General features: G+C 39.5%; 1 protein-coding gene across 4 annotated transcripts in view; it reads right to left on the bottom strand.

Moving 5' to 3' along the window:
• Positions 1–992: 992 nt before the first annotated feature.
• ASXL3 (additional sex combs like 3, transcriptional regulator) overlaps positions 993–16,286 on the bottom strand; it is a 100,557-nt gene continuing 85,263 nt past the window's right edge. For all 4 annotated transcript variants that reach the window (XM_014936992.1, XM_014936994.1, XM_014936995.1 and 1 more), the window contains 4 exons: positions 14,530–14,626; positions 13,938–14,043; positions 7,670–9,623; positions 993–4,975 (listed from right to left, as the gene is read on the bottom strand). In XM_014936992.1, the coding sequence (XP_014792478.1) occupies positions 1,286–4,975; positions 7,670–9,623; positions 13,938–14,043; positions 14,530–14,626 (5,847 nt within the window). In that variant the 3' untranslated portion in view covers positions 993–1,285. The remainder of the gene's footprint in view (positions 4,976–7,669; positions 9,624–13,937; positions 14,044–14,529; positions 14,627–16,286) is intronic.

Raw genomic sequence — 16,286 nt, 5'->3', positions numbered from 1 at the left:
CTTTTAGGTGAGTAGGGCCCCAAAAGTATCATTTTTCTTCTCTGCTGTTACGGTGGCTAGCGCATTTGGAATGCGGCTATAGTCCTAAAGGTAAATACAGTACTGGATAAATACTGACGATTCCTTTAAAGATGCAGTATCCCTTCAACAAATTTCTAAAAGGTAGAGTAAGGGGTCTGGATTCCTTTGAGAAAAAAAGAAGTCTAAGAATTTCTTTAAATGGCAAAACTCTCAGATGTTATTTAAATAGGGTGACTCACACAAGAGGAAAAACAACCGATAATCTAATATTCAAACAATAGGCCATTAGAATCTTTCCTTATTCGTTCACCATAAGAATGCATCATTTTTAGGTGACAGAAAGGCTAAAAATCCAGAACCTACAACATAAGTCTGACCCTATATATAAATTGGGTCTGGCAAAACGAGTGGAAAGATTGGAGACAAATACAACTAAAGAATATTTGAGTGGGAAACAGAAAGAGAAAACAGGTTCCTAATTCCCAGTAGAGAAGTCACTTTCTCCAGACTCTACCGAAGCCCATGTGATTCCAGTGTTGGTCCCACTAACCCATCACATCCACAAATCTTTCTCAAGGAATCAACAAGAAGAGATGAGTAAGATGAGTTCCATAGTCCCTGGCAGGCATGTGAGGAAACTCCTCTAACGATATAAATTCCTTTTTTGTTTTTTTTTTTGCTAGGTGAAGTGACTATATTTTAGCCCTAGAGAGTGAAAGTCAACTGAAGAAAACAATCCTATCAGCAGAAAAACTGCAACCTTACGTAGAAGCTACGATGGCCAATACCCCGCACCTTGCCACTACCCCACTCAAAATAGTCCCTATTCTGCATAGTTACTCCACTTCTTGCAGAGTTAGTCTTCCACTGATCTTTAATCTGCAGCTTGTACCAGCTATCAAAAAGTGGAGAAAAAATGTGCTGCACTTTGTGCAAATAAATAGAAGCTACGAATGACATGCATTAATGCCTTTTTTTTTTTTTTTAGCACAGCAAGAGAGATCACAGAAGCCGCAGTAACAAGGCTATTTTTTTTTTTTTAACTACTTCTACTGTTTTCCTCTTCTTCCCAGAAAATGGGACTCAGGCTGGAATAACTAAATTCTGAAAGCACCATGTGGAAGGAAAATTAAAAAAAAAAAAAACTAAAAAAAAAATTAAAAATCAATTGCAAACCATTAGCGGCCTAAACTGTTCCAATTTCTCCGTTCCTTTGTCCTGCTCTCCCACGCTGATAAGGGATACTGCATCTTTGATTCAGCTCCTACCGTACAACCAGACAAGCTACACACAGTTTGGAAGGCCCTATGCAGTCGTCGTGACAGAAGGCTCCGCAGCCCTTGCAGACGATCATGGCTTTCAGCCGGCAAGAGCATTTCAGTTCCAGTTCGTCGGCGTTGCTGCTGTCAGCAAATTTCTGAACCGGGATCTGGGCGTTCTGGTTAGGCAGCCCCGTGGCAGCGTTGGAGCCGCTTCCTAAAATCCCAATCGACTTCTCAATCGCGGACGCTGCCCTTTTGAAGCTTGTGCTACCAAAGTGTATCGTTGGGTAATTTCCACACAGCGGCTGCTGCTGCTGCTGCTGCTGGGGGTGCTGCTGCGGGTGCTGCGCCTGTATTTTCTGAGCAGCAAGTTGGGTAAAAGGCTTCTGTGGCTCAGAAAGTAAATAGGAAGAGAAATCTGCATTTTTTAATGCAAACGCTTTCAACTGTTCTTTCACTTCGCTCTGATCATAGGAAGCTTGTTTCATGCCCAGTTCGCAGCTGCTGCTTAAACCTTCCTCAAAAGAAATAGGTTCAGATTTTATATTGCTACAGATGCTTGCTGGCTGAGGCCAACTAAGTCGTTTAGTGGTTTCCATAGTAACTGTCGGTTGTTTTTGATCAGAGGGGACTTCTGCATTTGGGTGAGGAGGGGGCGGAGGTGGCAGGGGAGGAGGGGGAGGAGGGGGGTGCACTAATGTTTTACTCTGCAGAGTCTGAGAGGCACTGGCAATGTCATCACCTTCCTTAATTTGAATATTAGGGGAAAACACGCTTCCTAGCCTCAGCTGGTGAGCTGCTGTAGAAATACTCACGTCTCCCAAGCCCTTCTGTTCCAGGTGTCTGCTAAAAGCAAAGGCGTTGCAGCCAGGTGGGCCTTTTGAAGTAGTTTGCAACAAAGCTGCCGTAGGAATGGGGCCTCTTGCAGCCATGGACATTTGGTAAAAATGCTGTCTATGTGAGGTACTGGCTTCTGCGTGAAAGCTGCCATTTTTATCAATGTGAAATAAGCTCTGCTGGAAGCTGCACGAAGGCAACGGCCTCTTCTGCTGCTTGATCTCCGGGCTGTGGGCGATTCGGCTCTGAATGGCATGTTTGTTCAGCCACTCCTGCTTAAATGGCTGACCGTGCCCTAGCTGATTCACGCTGGAACTAATTACACAAGGAGCCACTTTAACATCTGTGTCCATTGACACCTTCCCAGGCTCACATTTAATCTGAGCGTGTTCCCCTACAGTCCTGGCCATCCTCTTTTTGGGATGGTTTTCACGCTTTCTGATTTGTAGCGGGGCTATGCCGCCCGCGGTAAATCCTTTACCATCTGGATTGGGAGAGTTGGAAGGATGTTCAACAATATTTCTCTCGGACACTGCTGTTTTACATACTGAGGTAGTTTGCAAAGGCAAGGGAAGCCTGTTAATTTCTAGTTTGGCTCCTGATCTGGGCTGCGGCAGCACTTTCTCTAAAGGCAGATTGCCTTGCAGTAACTGTGTCACTAAAGGATTGTTGGCCTCCACTGACGACAAGCGACAGCTAGAGCCCCCGGCACTGCTCACTCTCTTCAGGGTTTCTGTTGTCAGGGACAGGGAGCCTTCCATGGAGTCCGCAATGGATGTCTTGGAGCTCTGCGGCGGCTGCGCACTCGTGGCCAGTTCTGCAGTCTGGCCAGGCATTTCAGGTCCTGGAAAATCCTCCGTGTCCATCCTGAAGCACTTGTCAGACTCGCTGGTTTCTGATTTAACAGGAACAGCAATGCTTGTCAAAAGACTCCTGGGTTGCAGTTCTGACATTTGCGTGTAACTGGAAGGTTCGGTTTTGACATTTTTTAAGCAGTTTTGCTCTGGGTATTCCTTATGCTTACCGGAGTTAAGGTGGCTGACCACTGGCTGGTCTGTGCTCATGGCCTCTTCGTCATGCCAACAAATTCTATTGTTAGCGTTATACTGATTGGCACAGGCAGCATCTGCTTCATTTTTAAACGCTGAAGGACCTCTTAATTGCTCAGCAAAACCTTGGCTGGGAGTAACCACCTCAATTAATTTATCTTGAGGAGCAAGAGGCACTTCTCGAAGACTTGAACAACCTGCCTGCAAGTTCTTGCTGTCCTGCTTTGCTGTAATGCTGATAAAGCTGGAATTGTGCTCAAGGCTTTCATTAGAGACCGCTTCAGGCCTGCTTATGACAGACACCTGAGGACAGGCTATACTTTGTAAGGCAGCTTCTGTCCTTACAGGTCTGCTCTGCAGGTCAAGGCTGTTCTCTGCATTTTCAACAGAAGAAGAAAGTGACAGACTGGAATTCAGATTTGTAGTGTGGTCAACAATGACTTTGCAGGGTATAGACCTATTCATGACAGTTTGTGTAAAGCTCACCGGCTGAGATTTACCAGAGAGATCCATTCGGTTTCGTGCTCCGGAGCTTTTCTCTAAGAGATCAGCATTTAATTTAGTAGCATTATCGTAAGAGCTTATGGTCACCATGTTACTAGTAAACATTGACATGGGCGGCCTTGCAACAGAATCCGCTGCTGCGAGGGCCTCACTGCAACTTAAAGCTGGCCTAACGGTAGTGTGAATGGAGACAGGGCTCTGCTCGTTACACCCAGTTATGGCTATCTTATCAGAAGAAAATCTGTTGGTAGTCCCCACCGGGGGAATCAGTACAGAACTACCAGAGAGATGATTTGGCAAATTATTTGCAATAGATGAAGCTGGCACAGTGGCATAATGACTGGAGACTGCGTTATTGGCATTGCTACTTGGTATCGGCAACCTTTTGTCATCGATGGCATTTGACAAGGCCGTACTGTCTATGGAGACCGGTACGTTACTGTTATCAATACATTTTGGTCCAACGGTTATGCATGGAGTATCGGCCCCTTGGATGGTTTTCAGCATATTTATATTACAAGCTGAAACTGCTGTGTTTGCACTGTCAACAGACATTAAAACAGAGGATTTATCAACAGAACTTGCAAAAGAAAGTTCTTTAATTGCTCCAGACATAGCAGTGCTGCAAACAGACACAGAGACTGAACTTTTATTATAAAGCACTGGCACACTGTTACTGTCAGTAGAGGTAGATGAAATAATTTTCTCACACAATTGTGGCATAGGTATATTTTCATCAGAACTGTGCACAGATATCTCAGTAGCAGTTTCTGGTAACGTAGCTGTGTTCGCTGGCTGCTGCAATAAAGTGGTAGTCTCACGGTGATGAGCAGACTTGTTGCTAGGGGACCTGCAGTTAGGATTAACTATAATGACACCGGTGGAACCTTCAATCTTCGTGTCGGTAGAAGTTGGTACCTCCAGAGACGAGGTACTTTCCTTTGAGCTGAACTGCGACTTTGATTCTTTATTAGACTGGAGTAAATGGGCTCTGGCTTGATGCTTTGCAAATAGCTTGGCCTTTGTTTGCTCCTTGATGTGTGCCAGTGTTCTTGTCTTCCCACCTTCGCATGGGGTCCCCATTGCTCCAGAGACTATGCTGGCAGCCGCTGCCACGGCTGCTGCAGCTGCAGCTTCTCTTTGGGCTCTTGCTTGCTGAGCTCTTGCTTTGATATCTGCAAGAGTTCTCGCCCCGGTGTTTCTCCCACTGCTGACCGACGTACTTGGGGAAACTCGAGGTTCCGGCTTAGAAACAGGCTGGCTCTTGATGATGAAAGGTGGTCCAATTTTTGAGAGCTGAATCTAAAGGAAGAAAAGAACCAATAATTTTATTTAGATCATCGACTTATCTAAAATCACCAGGTGTCTCGTAAAAGGTCAGAGAAAGGTAATGAAGGGAATTACTGTTCAGTGCAGCTGTACATAAAAATGCTGTAAATCAAGGATATTTACACTGCAATATTTTATAATTCTTCAGCATGAATAACTGACACCCGTATTACGCTACTCACGTTGATCCTTCTGACAGGAAGAAAGATTGAACTGGATGACAACATGATGCTTATCTGATACAATTTGTCAGACCTGTGTTATCTGCAGTGTATCTAACTGAGGAGATCAGTAAGCCAAGTGCAATGGTACTGGAAAAGAGCCTACAACTAAGCACTTGCTGAAAATGTGTGTAAAAGTAACCATCATGTAGTGCTTTTGCTCCTTGGTCTCCAATGACTAAGACATTAGGAACAGCCTGTCTTTCCCTTATATACCAGGCAACTAATCTTGCCTTTAGATAGGATGTAGCAGTGTCTCCACTGAGCCTGTTTTTCATGTTATACCATAGAGCACTTCTGAGCAGTGGTGTAAAAGAAGTGAATCATCAAAGGATATGCTTTTCCCTTCCTCACTCGCAATTTTAAAAGACTTGCTATAGTACACTCCTGGGATACCTCCTACACTACTGCATTTCAAAAATGAAATCCTCAAACCTATAAATATTAACAATGCAAATATTAAAGTTTTAAATACCTAAAACTTTAAGCAAAATAATAACCTGTAAAATCACTGGAATTATTAGTGTGTTTCCACTTAGGCACATCTGTTTTCAGGATTAGAGATTAAGAGTCCTGGGACCACTTTATAACTCATACACTCTCAGAATACCCAAAGGTTGGCAAAAAAACATTTGCAGTTCTTAAAAGGGACATATGTTTACCGGCTGTCCACAGTAATAGGACTTAGTGGTTAATGCTGTGAACTGTAGTCTGAAAGGAGTGAGAAGAAAACTACATAGTATTTGTAGAAAAAGTAGTCACAAGGTATGACAATGAGAGCAATACAGCAGAATGATTTAGGACAACTGGGGTTATTTTTCCTCTTTTAATAACAAAGGATAGGGCTTTGTTGGTGAGAAGACCAAAGAGCCAAGTATTTGTTACACAAAAAAACCCAAACTAGAATAGATTGTCCAAAATTATTTTTGGAAATGCATGCCAACTTTTCAGTATTTTGATTCACTGGCTGGAGGCTTCGGGGAGATCCAATAGATTCTACTCAAAGACTGTGCAAAACTGACAGCGTCTGGTTTTCCACAAGACATCAGTGGAAATCAATAGTAAGATGCTAATGTAATATATAACCATTTATATAACCACACAACTCTGTGCTGCTTTGGAGGGCTGGAATACTTCACTTTTTTCCTAGCAGTTAAATTTTTGGCATACAAATAAACACTTTTGCCTAATATTGTGAGGCTTTAACATTTACATGAACACATTCTAAAGGCTATCACAAACTCAATTACTTCAAAACATTTTGCTTTCTGTTTCAGCTGCAAATTTTTCAGTTTCTACCTCACATCACCAGAACTGCTAAAGCTCTAAGTGCTTGATTATTTTTATTATTATAGTCATGACTTTTTTTTATTCCCTAGTGATCTATTTTCCTTTGTGCTTAAAGAATTATTAGAATGTACTAGGCTAGATAGAGACCTTCCAAATATGAAAGGATATCACTAAACTCAGAATGGGCTAACTTCCAGTTGCATCACTGCTCATAAAAATAAAGTAGTTGAAATATGCTGCTGCATTAGTGATTAAAACAGTTAGCCTATTTGCCCTCCTGGCTATATTAACAATGTTCAGTGATTGCGGCTGTTAAAAATAAATGCAGAAAAGGGCATTTCTGAATAATCAGGAACTAGTATTGCAAAGTCAACAGCTTAAGTTCAGCAAATTGGATCTAAAGCTTGGCTGATGTCATCATGTACAAAATTAAAAGGGTCAAAATACTAAGCCTATATATAACTAAATCTATTGATCCCTCTGTTAGGGGAAAAAAAACCCCACCTTTCAACTGGAATTTACTTTCTTACATAGCAGAATGATACACATAAAAGTGTTTGCTTAGCTGGTGTATCTATTCTACCTTTTACTTTGCCATTAACAAAGATATTTACACATATATCAATTAGAGACTTCCCCCTGATAGCCAGGTCTCTGCTTTCAATCAATTCTACTTCAGCCTAGACCAAGCCCTGGGCTTGCAAACAGATCTCCAACTATTCTGACTCTAGGTTCTCTTGCTGGATTAAGGCACTGGTTGTTTTTCTTAGTATTGGTTATGGTAACGTTTATTATTCATGCTTGCTGGAGAAGTCACAGGCAGGAGAACGAGCTGATAATACAGTTGGGCAATTAGAAAAACAAGTAAAACTGTTTAAATGGTGGGGAAGCTCTTGAATTAGATTAAGCCATAGATCCTGGAAAATTTCCCTCAACTAAAACTAGTTTTGTAGCAAAGACCCTGACTGAACAACCATAGTTATATTTATATCAGAAGTAATTTGGCATGGTTTGGCACCGTAAAGTGAAACCATCAGTACTAACACCACTCACACCTCCACAAAAAATACACCATGCGCTGTGTTTGCATGCAGTCAGTAGGAGGGAGATAATAAACCTTTCATTTCCAAGTCAGCCTGTTTACTCATTACTTTACCTTAAGGGGTGGAACACGGGGTTCTTCTCTGGGTGGCTGATCTTTATCAGATGGACTCGTTGATGAAGCACTACGGTTAGGCTGATCATCGTCTATTCTAGCTCTCTTCTCTTTGCAGATTCCAAAACTGTGTTGTTCTGCTGTTTTCCTCTTTGGGATCTCTGGGTCTCTACTTTCATTCCTCACTTCAGGTGATTTTGTGGGTTCTAGTGACTTGGAAGAATGTGAGCTCTCTAGACGGCTTTGGGTGCTGCCCGTTAGCTTGTGAGATTTACTTCTGCACACTTCAGGGAATGTAGCTTTCTCTAGAGATGAGGTATATAGTTTGTCATGTGGCTTTGATGGAAGCAATTCAATGTTTTTGCCAACTGATCCTTCTGGTAAAATGGCTACCTCTGATGGCAAGAGTGTACCTTTCTTGTCTCCTCTTTGCTGAACACTGTGATTTTTAATTTTGATCACCTCTGGAGGAGAGTGTTCTGGGATGGATGCAATGTAGGATTTCTCAATTTCAGAATGTGACTTACACGGCTGATGACTGAGGTTTTTGCTTTGGGGCTCTTCCAATACTGAAGTATCAGGTATAATTGTTAGTGGACCAACTTTCATATTTTCAGGGGCACTCTGAAGTTGCTTTGGCTGAACAACAAGATTCTCTTCTTGAACCACCTTAGGAATGGCAGAGCTTTCCTCTTTCAAAGTGGGAATGGAGTCTTCCAACAAACATGGTGATTTCCTTTGTTGCAGAATAAGTCTTTCATTGCTTGGGGAATTAGAAACTGGAGATGTCTCTGATGGAAGAGGCAAACTATTTGCCACAGAAGTTTCAGAAGTTAGAAGAACAGAAGATACTGAAGAAGTTTCTGATGTTAAAGGCAAATCAGACATTGGAGATGTTTCTGATGTTAAAGGTAAATTAGAAGCTGGTGAGGCCTCTGATGTTAAAGGTAAATTTGACATCAGAGATGCTTCTGAAGTTACAGGTGAGGTGGACATTGGAGAGATTTCTGACATTAAAGGTGTGTGCGAGTTTTCATCACTGGCCTTTTGCTGAATATCACCTTCAATGTTTTCAGTACTGGACACTTCAGATGAGCAAGCTGTTTCAAGAGATGCTGGAGTACAGGGTTCCTCTGAAGTCGACTGAGTGTCGCCTCCAGGAGAGGCAATGCAAACACACGGTCCTTCTGGGCTTCCAGAGGAAAAGGAAGTTTCAGAAATACAAGCATTCTCAGACAACTGTTCCTCAGGGTCACTTTGAAGCTCCATATCCACTGCAATGCCTCCACCAGTGAACACGGAGCCTTCCAGAGCAGCATTTTGCATTTCTGGTGCAATTAGCTCTTTTGCAGACTCAGAATCCTTCTCTGCTGTATCACTGACAGAGTTTGTGGATGAAGCTGATCGTGCTGGTGAAACGCAATCCTCCAGCTGATCTATCACAACTGACATCTCCTCCTGGGGGCATTCAGACTTCAACTCCACTTTAATTTCAATGTGAGATACAGTATCAGTTACATCATTCATCATGACACAAGACTCAGTGCTGTCTGCAAGCTGTACTGCCTCTGTTTCTTCGTTTGTGCCAGCTGGACTTACTGACTCCTCAGAAAACTCATGTTCTGTTTTATGGTTCTCCTCTTGGCATTCACAAATACTTGTCTCAACCTCTTCAGCAATCTCCTCCTGAATGATTGATTCTTCAGGTACCAGTATATCCTCTGAGTCTGCAGTTAGATCCTTGGCAGGAACCTGTTCCATACTACAAAGAGGTGGACAATAATCTTTCTCTGGCAAAGGTGGAATTTTAGCGCCTTTCTCTTCTTGGTCTTCAAAGGTTGCTTGCTTAGAAGGACCAGGTGTGCCAGAAGATCCACACAAAGAACTGCTTTCATCTTCATCATTGTTCTGTGCTGCAGTGAGTTTCATCGATTCCCCTCTTGACATTCCCAATCTAAATAAAAACACACAAATTAAGAAGGTCTTTCCATCACAGACAAGATAAAGGAATAGCATTGTCTTTCTCACCCACGTCTTTTATTTACAAAAAGGAGACATATTTTCCAGTTTAAAACAGTGGTTTAGTTAAGTGATGGCTTACTAATTTATATAAGGTTTTATACCATTTGGAAACCTAACTACCCAGATTTTCTTACCAGTGTTAAACAACATGTATTTTTTTTAAATAAGTAATCTGTTATTCATTATTTAACTATTTGGCGCATCAATGAAAAAAAGCAAGATACAGAGATTCACCACTACTCTGTTTAAATTTGTGTTTTGTTTTCTTTTGCTTTGTTTTTTTTTGTTTTGTTGTTTTTTTTTTTTATACCAGCACAATACTGCAATAGTAATACAGCATGCATTGCAGAGGAAATACACAACTACACAACTATATCTTCTTCCATTGGTAACACTTCTGAAGCAAATCCCTTTTTTCCTCCTACACCTGCGTTTAGGGTCAACACAGCCAGCAATACGGCTCAAATGCTGCACTTTAAAGAAAAAGCTGCACCTAAAACTAATAAGGCAAAGCATGTGTTTCAGTTTTGTAATTTGACAGTAATTTCAAATTTATGATGAAAATCAAAATCACTCCACTTCAGCTGCATTTTACAACTCGAGCCAATTATAAAGATCTCAGTTGACAACTTGTGTGGTTTTGCTCCATTCTTTCAACAAAGTAAATGCTTCATTTAAGATAAAAACTAAAAACTATTTCTAAGTAAACAGATCTATGCAACTATTATTCATTCAGTATCACTATAATTAAAAAGAAGTTTAACATTCTTAAGGAGCTAAAATGACACATATTTATAAACTATCCATTCATTCTCAGGGATGAAGCGTAAAGGAACTATTCCTCTGCATATTTCTCTTAAGATTTTCTTACCTGTGGTCCTGAAAATGTTAGTTTAAAAGAGTTTTATTTCTTCAACAGAATTAAAAAACCCACAATAAACCAAAGCAAACCAAAAGCCAAGGGCTGAAAACATGGTTATTTTTCAAAATGTATGCATTCTGACATCCTAATTTCCTTCTAAGGACAGCGGGAGTACAGGTGTTCAGCTTCTTTAGTAAGATTTTCCAAGCAGACTTTGTGCCTCAGCAATTCCATAATAGTAGAAAATACACAAAAGCTTGATTGGAGACCTTAAAATAAATTTCATGGTCTTAAGGATCTTCTAATCTATTTAACAGAAGTTTGATCTCTGATCTCATTTTAATTAGAAAACAAAGAACAATATGGAGATAAGTGAGCATAAAAGACCCTGAGAAATTATGGAAGCAAGATAACTTGTCAATGTGCAGCCAGAGGATACAGAGATCACAAAGGCCAAGGTATATGGAAGTACAGAATAAACATGTAAAAAACCAAAATCTGTGGTTGCGGACTTTAAAAACTACTGAGCAGATGCATTACAGTGATAGCTGTAAACATTAAAAAAAACCCCCACCAACCACCAAAAAAAACCCCAACCAGTCTGGAACTGGTACCCCAAAAAGCACTCTCAGGGTAATTATTAATTTTGCCTACTACTAGTCATTTAATACGCAGTCTCCCTATGCCATCAATATGCTGAGGAAGGATTCTCTAGAGAGCAATTCAGAATATTACATCTCCCACATTGAATGGATTTCTAAAGATCTGTCTTTCTTTCATATAGACTACAGATTCCCTATATAGTCTAAGTTTAGGGTATATGTTTAGGTGAGTAGAGTTTAGTTTACCTAGGCTTAGGTGAGTAACTTCCTCTAAAATTCCTCACGTAAAAGGATGGAGATTCTCCTTAGTCCTCCTTTTATTACTATTGTATTTATAGAAACTTTTTATATTGTCCTTAATATCAGAAGCCAGGTTAAGTTCTAGTTGGGCTTTGGCCCTTTTAATTTTCTCCCTACATAGCCTCACAACATCTTTGTAGTCTTCATGAGTGGCCTGACCCTTCTTCCAAAGGCCATAAACTCTCCTTTCTTCCCTGAGTTGCAACCGTATGTCTCTGTTCAGCCAGGCCAGTCTTTTTACCTGATGGCTTGTTTTTCGGCACATGGGGGCTGCCTGAAGTGTGTAAAAATGTTTACAAAGATTCTGCATCTTATTAATGGTCCTTCTCTAAGTATATTAAAAGATCAAATTAGCTGAAGTCAGAGCAAAAATACCACATTGACTGTAAAGTGAACAAGTTAGTCTGCAAGAGAGATCCATTTTGCAGATAGGGCATGTGAGAAATAGCTCAGGAAGCTTTCAAAATCTGCTACTTCAGTCGAACCAACACAGCTGAAAAGAGACAATCATACGCAAAGCAAGTTTAAAAACCAAAGTGAAAAAGGTGAGAGAACTTACACAAGGTGGAAACTATAGCAAAAGCTACCATTTAGTTAGTAGATATTGAGAAAAAGTACTTAAATCTGGCCAAGCAGCAAAGTAGAATCTGCCTACATGACAGCTAGGAAGAAGAATGCAAGTGAAACAACACGAGCTGGGGAAAGGGCAGGGGGGACCAGATTCAATACTGTAGTCAAAATGGAAATTATGTGCAATATGACATTTTGCATAACAATGTTGATGTCAGGAACCTATCAACCCAAATGACATGTATCACTGCAGACTGAGTAATTATCTGCCAACTATTACAGTGCCCAGCATTCAGCTCGCACGGCAGGACTGCTGGCTCCATAAAATTATGAGTATCGTTCTCCGTGCATGTGACAGTCCTTTGTGACTGAGGAACAGGCTTCTGCTAGAGTGAAGTGCTCGTGCTTTGCTTGTACTAAGCTCCTACTTCTTGTGGAAGGCCCTCTGCCAACACCTTGCATAGCCCTTTCCTTCATGAAAGGTTGGTAACTGACTCTTCTCTTGACAACGCATAATGAAAAACCATTATGTTCCTTATTGAAAAACCTAATTAATGTTTTTTGATACCAAAGGCATCAACACCTGGACTACATTAAGGTCTCAAAGCTGTTAAGTAAGAAATTAAGCACTTGACAATAAGAAAGTCTGCCATATTAAGACCCCGGCATTTCCATTATATGTAAAGATAAAGTGGTATAGAAATAGTATTGTCACTGGGAGAAAGCACTTCGCAAGCATGTGCAAAATAAAATATTAAAATGGATCTGTCCATTTGCTGCCTTGTTTTCAGTACATTTCCCAGTGGTCCAAGGCAGAGAGTTGTGAGAAGCAGCACTGTTACTGCAGAAACACTTTAGTCAATGCCTTAATCTTTAAGTTAAGCACTTATATGAAGGGTTCCCTGTGCCCTGGAATTCTTAAGTAAAAAACTTTTAATAAAACTAAGGCATCTCATGTGATGATGGTTCCCATGACACATTTTTGCCTGCTAAATATTATGCATAAATTCCATTAAAACATACCTGAAAATAAATTTTAAAAACCCAGTAACTTTTGAAGAATTAGTTTATACTTTATAATAACTAATACTTTTAATACTTAATATTTGTAAAAACAGAGATGTAATTCCAAGTGTTGATGGATTAACTTTTTAAACCAATTTTTTTAAAACAAGATTCTTCAATTTTAAAAAGATGTGGCTCTCCTTAAATTTTGATTTTTAAAAAAACTGAATATAAGAACTGAATGCCATCTGCAGAATGTCATCTCTGTATCTTCATCAATGAAATTGTGTTGAGTCGTCCCAGTTATGCACCTGGAGTGATACTATCTGATACTATCTGATATAAGGATATTTATATATTCTTTGCATTTCACTTATAAAATTAGACTAGTCATTGTCACTTATATTTGTCTCCAGCCAATATTTCTTCTATGTCATACATTCTACTCCAGCAAAGGGCCAGCCCAGTTAAACAATAAAAAACACTCCTTGATTTTAGAAACATTGCAACTATCTTAGAAAAAATGAAATAATTAAAAACATACTATAGAAATATCTCTACTGGTCGTTCTAGTCTGTAGAAGCTGTATTTATATTTTGCAGGAGAGGAGAATTGCCCTAATGCTGTCTTTTAAAAGATAATTAGAAAACACTCACATGCTTGGGCCTTGTGTCTTAAGCTCTCCTTGGAATGAATTTTTATGGATGAGTTATGAACCTTTACAAATGCAATTGTAATGCAAGTGCAGACACACCACTATAATTCTCCCCAGAACTTCTTATACTGGGGAATGACCTCCTTTGATAACTGCTTTATTAAGTTTTACAGCATATGACTGTGCTCTGTGAAGCAGAGAATTATATTTTCATTTCCTCCTAAAAAAAAAAATTAAAAATTCAATACTTACTTTTCACCATAAAACCTTTCAAAGAATTTTTCTTTCCAAGGTTCTGTTTTCTTTTCCTTTTCAATCTCTTGTCTGATGCGCAACTGCATTTCTGGTGTAAATTCTCCTAAAAAACAAATACTAACATATTGAATAAAAGTTGTCAAGGATTAGCTTAATATGGGTCATTACAAATTACAGATATGAAGATGACATACAGTGATTTCTGTTACAGTCATCCAACAATTCCAAATGAAAATAATGGGGAAAAAAATGTGTCACATAGAAATATTTAATTTACCATATAACATCAGTATTTCAAAAATATATTGGTGGGATTTTGTTGCATGCATTTATTTTTCCAAGGCTGGCAGTGATGAAAATGCTTGGGTTTAATGCTTGGGTTTTTTTTTTTTAAACTGTCAAAACAAGCTGCCACAGCAACCTGTAAAAATGTACATGAAATTCAAAATGGAATCAGCAATTTTTCTTTTGCTGAATTACTGGTGTATCACACTTTCTATTCTAAAAGTATTTCTCGAATGTAGAAACGGAGACATTCTTGATAAAAACAATTAACCTTTGGTAAATCTAGGAACAACTTGAGAGTTACCTTCTGCCAATCGCTGTTTCCACCCTTGTGCTGCGTATGCGAAGAATTCATTATTTAGAGCAGAACTACTGAGGCGCAAAACTCCATCACTTCCCATCTAGAAAATAAGCCGATGGTAGCAGAAGATAGCGTCAGAAATAGCATCAGCTGAGATTACATAAAAACAGAGTTCCAATTAAGGGAAGCAGGGAAGGGTAGGGAGTGAGAATAACAAAGAACATTACCTACTACTACTAAACCAGCATTTTCATTAGTCATTACTGTAAATGCAAGTGGTCTTAATCCAGCATCAGTGTGCTCTCTTCAGTAATCAGTATTACTGATGATAACACAGTTTACAACTGATTGATGTGTTTTAATCACAGCCCTCTATCTTGAGCCTATGTCTAGAGCTATTTTACACAATCAAAAACTAAGATCATTATTGTAGTTGTGCATCTGCCTGGAATATGGTACAAAACAAATTAATTAAAGGTAATGAAGACAGTAAATTTGCTCTTTCTAAATAAATCTAACACTCGTGCATATCTAATATGCTGTACTGGCAAAAAAGTAGATGACAGGTAACCTTAATAAAATAACTAGTGTAACCAGCACCAAAACTAAAACCAGCTATACACATAATTTAATAGGCATCAACAGTGAAAACTGTGGAAGAACATTACAACTATTTTTACTTTCTACATCTGTCAAACATCCAATGATAAAATACCATTAAAAGTCTTAATCACAATATTTTCTACAATAATTTTTAAAAGCAGTCCAACTATTGAGCTTTCTTTTACCATAAAACTTAATGCTTATTTTCAGGTTGTGAGGACATGTCTGACTATTGAAGGAATCATAGCTGAAAAAAGTAATTACATTAAACAAATTAATCGTGGGTATCACCTCTAGCAAAATAAATAAACAGGCAATAAAAACACACTAGCAAATACAGAGAGAAAGAGAAGGAACAGCAGAAGAGGTGACATTACTAGAACAAACACTCTCAGTATTTTACATCCTTTAAGGTAACTAAGAGATAAATGTCTGACAACACCATTTGTGATCTGGCAGCAAAAACCAGCACATTTTGCAGCATATTAACACATGCTTTAGCTACGTACTATCCCCTAATTCTCAGTGCTTGTTTCAAACTGGAGCTAGACGCAAAATGTGTCAGAAACATTAAATGATATTTAGCTGTTATCTCGCTCACTCAGCTCTGTATTTCACTGACAACACTGGCCCTACTTTCAGAGCAGTCTTTGCTAATTTACTCGTTGCCTAGCTGACATCCTGTCCCACAATAATCTCGCAGGAGTAAACCAGAAAGATGTGAAGTAGTAAAAGGAGAAATAGAGTGATGAGCATGGACTCTGGAAAACGGGTGATGCTAAAGGCATTTGATTACAGCAAGAACAAGAGTATGTGCATGGTACCAGGGTCCCTCAGCAGGATATGAGCCTACAGTACTGCTGCCTGTGAGTTCCTGCTATATGGCATTGTTTTGCCAACATGTCATAGGATTTGCACTCAAGTAAAGTGGATATATAATGCTTCTACGCTTCTCATGGTGTGGGTTGTGGAATACACGCATATTAATTATGGATAGGCCGTGACTAATGCTGAAATTGGAGAAAAACTCAAAAGAAACAGTGAAACATGCAGCAGAAGCAGCAAGAAAATAAAATCAGTGAGACAAGAGAAAGGCCATAAAGAACTTGTACTTATTGTATAAATCAAACTGGTATGACACATTATCTTCTTTCTGC

The sequence above is a fragment of the Calidris pugnax genome, unplaced genomic scaffold (genome assembly GCF_001431845.1).
Source record: "Calidris pugnax isolate Ruff unplaced genomic scaffold, ASM143184v1 scaffold51, whole genome shotgun sequence".
NCBI classification, from domain to species: Eukaryota; Metazoa; Chordata; class Aves; order Charadriiformes; family Scolopacidae; genus Calidris; species Calidris pugnax.
Note: the sequence above shows the minus strand (reverse complement) of the source record. Positions and strands in the feature narration are given on the sequence as shown.